This window comes from Rissa tridactyla, chromosome 1 (assembly GCF_028500815.1).
Source record: "Rissa tridactyla isolate bRisTri1 chromosome 1, bRisTri1.patW.cur.20221130, whole genome shotgun sequence".
In the NCBI taxonomy this organism is placed as follows: Eukaryota; Metazoa; Chordata; class Aves; order Charadriiformes; family Laridae; genus Rissa; species Rissa tridactyla.
In genome coordinates, this window is record NC_071466.1 from 32,352,278 (window position 1) to 32,360,284 (window position 8,007).

General features: G+C 46.4%; 1 protein-coding gene across 5 annotated transcripts in view; it reads right to left on the reverse strand.

Moving 5' to 3' along the window:
* The window catches only part of RNASEH2B (ribonuclease H2 subunit B), a 44,518-nt gene extending 38,713 nt beyond the window's left edge, over positions 1-5,805 (reverse strand). For all 5 annotated transcript variants that reach the window (XM_054213380.1, XM_054213357.1, XM_054213362.1 and 2 more), the window contains exon 1: positions 5,650-5,805. In XM_054213380.1, the coding sequence (XP_054069355.1) occupies positions 5,650-5,713 (64 nt within the window). In that variant the 5' untranslated portion in view covers positions 5,714-5,805. The remainder of the gene's footprint in view (positions 1-5,649) is intronic.
* Positions 5,806-8,007: the final 2,202 nt, after the last annotated feature.

Genomic DNA, 8,007 nt, shown 5'->3' on the forward strand with positions numbered 1-8,007 from the left:
CATATATAAGATTTGTTCAAACAACTTGCCAAGTCTAATGTGAAACTGCTCCTTTTATTTTTAAATAAGTAATTCCTAAAAATAATAGGATTGTTAAATTTCCCTCCCCCCTCACAATCCTTCCAGTGCTATTCATATGGCAGTTCCCATAAAAAAATAAAAAAGCTAATCAATTTACGGTTTAAGAAAACAGCAGACTGAAAAAATGTAGTCAACTAAACTTATCTAGTTCAGAAAAATAAAGGTTGAAAATAATTTTCATCTTGCAGCTAACCCCTACTTCTTTTCCTAAGACAGACAAACACAGAACAAATTAAACACAGCGGTCTTAACTTCAGGTGTAGAGCGCAACACCAGACTCAGAAAACTGCCTTCAATTCCTGACCTCTTTGCTAAAACCAGTGAAAGATATAAATAGTTCCAGTTCTGACATAACACCTATCCCTGAGAAAGTGTACTGAAGACACTGCCCTTCACACCCATCCTGTTAAGCAGCTAGTGTGATTTTGGTTGCTATTGGTAAGACCAGTTCAAAGCCATTACGTAAGAATGTTTATTTGTTACATGCAGCCAGATCAGATCTATGTCACCCACAGCGACTCTACTGCAGTATTTGAGGGTCTTCCATAGTCCTGCCCTTACAACCCTACAATCAGGTGGGGTCTCAGTATTATTTCTCTGTCTAGAAAATAATTCTAGTTCTCATGATTTTCAGAGAAAACATTAAAAATGGAAGTTCCATGGGCCCAACTCATAAAGAAAGTAGAAATCTCCTATATGCACACACACAAAAAAATTCTCAGTGGTTCGGGAAGTAGAATTTTAAGAAAATGTATATGAATACCCCGTAAACACAGACAGAATCTCCTCTACTAAATACATCATTAGCAGCTTTCTAGCTGTGAGATGGCCAGATCTTAATCCTCAGAAGCTACTTCTTTGCCCTTGTACCTATTCAGTAGCTAGACCAGTACAACAGAAAGCCTGTCTAGCAAGCTCTACGTTCTCAGGCGAGGCTTGGACACATGGATAATATAACATCCCTGACTATCCAACTACTACGAGAAATGCAGAAAAGCACAATCTGGAAATTCAGCCACCCACCAATGAAGTCCATGTGGGTCATTCAGGACTTATTACCACTTTGGTGCCTCTGTACTATGATTCCTCCAGAACTCCAGATTCGGGAGGTCTTCTTAACAATTGACGTCAACTATCCTGCACAAAGCAAGTTCAGATCCGCATTTCCAGCCAAGCTAATAAAATCCCCTGGAACGTGGAGAACAGCACAGAAACACCCAAGTGGGTCTGCACAGAGCCAGCTTGGGTCCATCAGGACTTATTAGTTCAGACACTGTCTGAAAGCAGCTGCGCTGCAAAGCTGGTCCTGGAAATAGCAGAGATGTGTTAACATGGCACAGCACTTCAACTAATAAACTGTTAGTGCTGAGCTGAGTCTGCTCTAGGCCAAATCTGGTGCCTGTATAGCACAGCATAGTTAATCTGCAACTGGAGAAACTGCCCAAAGACTCTATTTTGAGTCCAGCATGCACAGTTCTACCCCTACCCACATGCCCAAGTTTTCTGTCCTCATTGCCTCCCTCCATATGACCAATCTCTCCATCTACGTTCATCCTATTTGTTCATCTTTTTCTCACTTGACTCTGCACGTCCATTTCTCAAGCTTCCTCTAAATGTCTGTGATAAGGCTGCACAATGTACACGAGTGGCTTCCAGCCTTTCAGGAATGATTATCATGGTTACCACCCTCTCCTCATCCTACCTTCATCAGACCAACACTTCCTAACTCCTCTCCCCTTGACTTCTGGCTTCCCCCTTTGTCCTGCCCTTGGTGTTTCCATTCCTAACATAGGAACAATTATACTTATAAAAACAAAACAAAAAACTGATTGTATTGGCACATCAAATCATCCTGCCTCCATGGAAAAAAATAAGTATCAGCAGAAACACCATCATCAGAGCTTTCACCAGGACAGGGATAGGCTACCATTTCTAAAAGTAAAGTTTGCTACCTCATCTAGAAGTTGCTTACCAGCGAGCCCAGATATGACTGACTGAGGCTCTCCTTTTCCCTGGTGTGACTCTCCCATGCCAAACAGCCTGGGTGTCTTGGTGTGAGAAAGGGTTGGTGAGAGCAAAGACTTCTCATTGGGCTGCTGATAACAACAAATGAGGAAAGAAAGCCATAGGAAAGACTAACTGAAATGAAGCACAGGGTGACTGGCCTGCTGACTGAACATCACCTTTGCCTCTCAGCTCAGGCAACTCTGCTCCCTCTTCCCACCTTCACCCACCTCTATAATCCATACAAACTACTCGCTGAGCTATACAGTTTGTAGCTTTGTCCTATGATCAGCAGGCATGAGATGGGCACTAATGATCAAAATTTTACAGTACTGGAAATACAATGATAGAGTTAACCACTTGCAACGGAAAGTGACAGAGGCAGGCTGCCTAGAACAGTTCAAGAGGGCTGGGATAACACACACAATTGGTAAAACACACACTCCAACTGCATTACTCTTCTAGCCATAATCATGACTTCAACAAAGAACATGGGCAGTTCTACCCAACTGAGGAAATTCCTTGTTTCTGAGTTGTTTCCAGAACACTGAAATCAATACAAAAAATTATGAGCAGAAACAAAATTGAAATTTACCTCTTCAGTCTTCAAACGTGCTCTGAACAGCAGAGCAGGAATTTATTGTCTATGCAATATAACAAAGTGTATAAACGTGTACTGAAACAAGGAGATCAGTAATAATTTTATAACCTCCAATACTAAAGCAGACAAGCATACTCTGCTCACTTTCTATGGCAATTAGAAAATTAAATCTGCTGGCTTTTTAGCTGCTGTATTCCAGATACCAACCCAATGTTGTCAGTTGCTGAAGTCCAAATTAGAAAGAATCTCACCTTTCAATTACACATGCTTTTTACAGTTAAGTGTTCCTACATGTCACATAAGCAGCAAAACCATGGTCAGAGACTTGTGCAAAATCAGACAGATTCCCAGAATGACATAATAACTAAGGAATCAGAGGAACACATGCATCATCGTTCAGAACTCCAGCCCTGTCTTTGCCTTGTTCTAAGAAGCTATTGTTGAAACTCTAACAGTATGAATGATTGAAAAAAAAAAAAACCACGATGCTTAAGAAAGCAAGTTTCAGTTCTCATTGTTTTACTTCCATACTTCTGACCGACCTCATTCTTTTTCAGACTAAGGAATCTAGCCTCTTTGCAGAACTAGTCACTATCTCCACCCATACAGGAACTTCTAAGATGTCACAATCAAAACAAGATGAACAGCATATATCCAAGTGGAGATACTATTAGGTTGTGTAGGCTGGTATAAATTATTAACCTTACAAGCTGTCCTAGGAGGCAGACTACCCAGGTGAGCAGTTCAAACTAACTTAAGCACTTGACACCGGGACCTTAGAAACAGCCTTTATTACAAAACAAGTATTGGAGCTTCTTACATAGCATTAAAACACACCTTGCTCCTTCCTTCCACTATGCACAGAATAATGGCCACAGATACAAGGAGATAAATAGGCTATTTACACCTAGAAGGTGTTGGAAGACTTATTAATGAATGGTATTAAACTCACATCCAGAACCAAGTCCTGCAATTATTTACACAGCCATTTTTACGCATGTATGTTGCATAATGCCATGCGGGGTATTATAAAGATACGTACTGCCATATGAATAAAATTTAACAGTCAAAGAAAAAGTATTTTTTGTTATAAATCCAACTGCATCCATCTTCGTTCCTAAAAGTAGTCAGGTCTTCCCACTAAATATTCTGCTAAATGGACAACGAAGAACTTCTGAGATCCATTCAACAAAGCAGTTAAGAAATACAAAACTTCGAAAAGTGATAGCCGTCACCTTTAAAAATCTCTTTCCGGAAAAAAATGTTCAAACTAAAATCATTAAATGTATTTCATTTCAGCAGTCCTATTCATACAATTGGGAAGTCTCATCAGTCATGGATTTCTGAAATTATCAGCCACACTTTTTCTAAAATCACTATGTGCTTTGAGGCTCTACTAAGGCTTAATAAACTTTCTTACAGGTCTGGAGTACTATATAAATCTTGTCAGAGCACTGCTGGCATAATTGGTAATACAAACTGTCTGGCTTCATGAAAGTTACAAGCTCTGGCTCCAATCCTGCAAACACTTACTGAAGAATTTAACTTACTGCACAGAACTGACTACTCATACATAAGTTAAGCATATTTGTAAATATTTGCACAGTATGGACATCTGTTGGCATAGCCAGTCATCTGATACAAGATTCAGCTTTAAATCCTAGTCTGCAGAGAGTCAATATTAAAAAAAAAAGGAATTCCTCACTCTTAAATTCCTTTCTTAGGCATCAAGCATGTCAGATAACATAGGGTGGTATTGAAAAGTTAAAACCAGAGGAACAGAGGAATCAGTGAAATCATAACAACTGGTTCTGTTTCTCATGTAACTAGAGAAGCTTGATTTCTTATGGATGCATGTCTGAAGACTGAGCTCCTGCCTTGTTTTCAACTTTTGCTGAACTAAGCTCTTGCTATACCTTTCCTTCAACAGTGCCGTTTACAGCATTTCTCACATCATCGCAGACATTTTCACAAAGCTCATAAAATTACTCCAAATAGCTCCTCCTTTTTATCAGGTTTAGTTGAAATTAACACTCAAAAGTTTTGAGTGGGATAAGAAACAGGCACAGTACAAAGCTGGCCCACATATAGTTATGGAAGTTGCATTTCCTTAGGAAATCAAACTAAAAAAAAAAGCACTTACAAAATGCCTCCTTTCTTAGTGTCTTGGAGTTTGAGCACATCCTGTTTCACTCATACTCTTTAACATAAAAACCTTTTGTAATCTGTGAATTTAAAATTTTAAAACCTGAGACTAGGCAGAAATAAACGTAAAGGGGGAAAGGCATCTTCCCATTTATTCAGTGCTAAGAAAGAGAAACTAAGCCTACAGAGTGTTTAAGGCCTTGTATATATTGCATCTGCAGAGCTGCCATGTTGAGGTCTGTGTCTTTAGCCTATAGAGAGGAGGAGCTGAGAGGATCTCACTCTGGCTTCCAAGGAGTTTGTTTTAAAGCTGAGCCTTAGGGCACAAAACCGCTTCCTTCAAAAAAACGCAGGAAAGGACTAAGGGGATGGAGGCAAGGTGGGCTGCCAGCAGCAGGGAGATGACGGCAAGGCTCCATCAGGGACCTCAGTGACAAGATCTCTGTTTTACAGCTCCTCTGTTTGCAAACCAGGGGTGAGCTGACCTTTGGAAAACCCTAATGACACACAAAAATAAAACGGACAGATGCAGTGAGGGAAAGAGGGTCCCTCGAGAGGGGAAGGCGGGGGGGGATGCTCTGTCGGGCCTTGGGTAAAGGCTGTATCTCAAACCATCCTTAACCACACCAGGGCTAGGGCTGGGTGCGCACAGCAGCCCAGAGACCTGCCCCACGCCCTCACAGAAGGGCACCCGTCTCCTGCCCATCCCCGCCGCGATGCGGGCGAGCGCCGCCAAGAACACTCAGCAGGGCGCGGTGGAGGACGAGAAACCGGAGCTGCGGCGGGGCCTGTCCCACCTCGGGGCCCCGCTGAGTTACCTGGCGCAAGGAGCACCCACTGGCCCGGGTGCGCGTCCGCGGGACGCTGCTTGGCGCCGTGCATGCTCCGTACGCCCCGGCGGCGGCCGTCGCCCGCGCTCCCGCCGCCTCTCCCGCCGCCGCCGCCGCAACATGGCGGCCAAGGCGGGGCCACCAGAGGCGGGAGCGGAGAGGCGGGAAAAGACGCCGCGCGCTCCCGCAGCCCCGCGCGCCGCGGCAGGACGGCGCCACCCCGCGGGCGTGAGGGGGGGGGGCGCGGGCGGCAGCAGGGCACGGAGGTGACTGGGGCTGGGCGGCCGCTTCCCCTCCGCTCCCCCCTTCCCGCCTAGAGGGAATGGTACAAGCCACTGTACGGCAAAGCCGCTCCTCTCCGCCTGCCCCGCCAGTGGCCTGCGGGCTGTGGGGCGGGGGGGGAGGAGGAAAGGGAGGGAGGGGGGGCAGCCGGTCGGACGCGTCCCAGGAGCGGACGGGCGTTGGCGGCCTGCCACCAGAGGTGTTCCCCAGGGCTCAGTGTTGAGGTCCGTTCTCTTTAATATCTTTATCAACGACCCGGGCGAGGGGATTGAGTGTGCCCTCAGTAAGTTTGCAAACAACACCGAGTTGGGTGGGAGTGTTGATCTGCCTGAGGGTAGGAAGGCTCCACGGAGGGATCAGGACCCTGTGGTGGGGTGGATCAATGGGTGGATCACAGGGTGGATCAATGGGCTGAGGCCAATGGTATGAGGTTCAACAAGGCCAAGTGCTGGGTCCTGCGTTTGGGTCACAACACCCCCATGCAGCGCTACAGGCTTGGGGAAGAGTGGCTGGAAAGCTGCCCGGCAGAAAAGGACCTGGGGGTGTTTGTCAACTGCTGACTGAATATGAGCCAGCAGTGTGCCCAGGTGACCATGAAGGCCAAGAGCATCCTGGCCTGTATCAGGAGCAGTGTGGTGAGCCGGACTAGGCAAGTGACTGTCCCCCTGGACTCAGCACTGGGGAGGCCCCACCCCAAGTGCAGTGTCCAGTTTTGGGCCCCTCGCCACAAAAAAGACATTGAATCACAGAATGTGTTGGGTTGGAAGGGACCCTTAAAGGTCATCCAGTCCAACCCCCTGCAATAAGCAGGGACATCTTTAACTAGATCAGGTTGCTCAGAGCCTCATCAAGCCTGGCCTTGAATATCTCTAGGAATGGGGCCTCCACCGCCTCTCTGGGCAACCTGTTCAAACACATTGAGGTGCTGGAGCGGCTCCAGAGAAGGGCAACAAAGCTGGTGAGGGGTCTGGAGAGCAAGTCTTATGAGGAGCGGCTGAGGGAACTGGGGTTGTTTAGCCTAGAGAAAAGGAGGTTGAGGGGAGACCTTGTCACTCTCTACAACTACCTGAAAGGAGGTTGTAGAGAGGTGGGGGTTGGTCTCTTCTCCCAAGTAACAAGCTATAGGACAAGAGGAAATGGCCTCAGGTTGCACCAGGGAAGGTTTAGACTAGATATTAGGAAAAATTTCTTCCCTGAAAGGGTTATCAAACATTGGCACAGGCTGCCCAGGGAAGTGGTTGAATCACCATCCCTGGAGGTAAGCAGCTCGGGTAGACGCGATGCTTAGACATATGGTTTAGTGATGGTTCTTGTCAGTGTTGGGTTGATGGTTGAACTCGATGATCTGAAAGGTCCCTTCCAACACAGACAATTCTATGATTCTACACGCCTTCCCCCTCACACCCTGACAGCTGTCAGGCAGAGGCTTCTTTTCAACCCTGTCCCATCGCAGGCCGGGAGGGGACTTGTTTTGCAGCGGTCTGTGGCAGGTGCTCAGGTGGCCATGGCTGAGCGGTGCCCACCACTGCCCCATTGCCACTGGCCCCTGGCAGGAGGCAGCACTTCTGCCAAAAGCTTTGTCTTGAGGGGGGCACCGCTTTGATAAGGCGTGATGCGTTTGGACCTAAAGGCAGAAGTGCAGAGCTGTAGAGGTGATTAATGGATTTGAATATCTGACGTGAGGAAAGGCCGAAAGCTGGGGCTGTTCAGCCTGGAGAAGGGAAAGCCTGGGGGGGTATCTTAATCCACATACATAAATACCTCATGGGGGGAGTAAAGAGGATGTAGCTGGGCTCTTCTCAGTGGTGCAGACTCACAGGGCTCAAGGCAAAGGGCACAAACTGAAATGCAGTAAATTCCATTTAAACATTAGAAAAAATGCCTTTAGCGTGTTGTTGGTCAAACACTGGAGCAGGTTGTCTTGGACAACCACAGAGTCTCCATCCATGGAGATGTTAAAAACCTGACATTGCCCTGAGTACCCAAGTAGCTGGCCCAGCCCAGAGCAGGGAGCTGGACTAGAGCCTTTCCAGAGGTACCTGCCAGCCTCTGCCATTCTGTGGA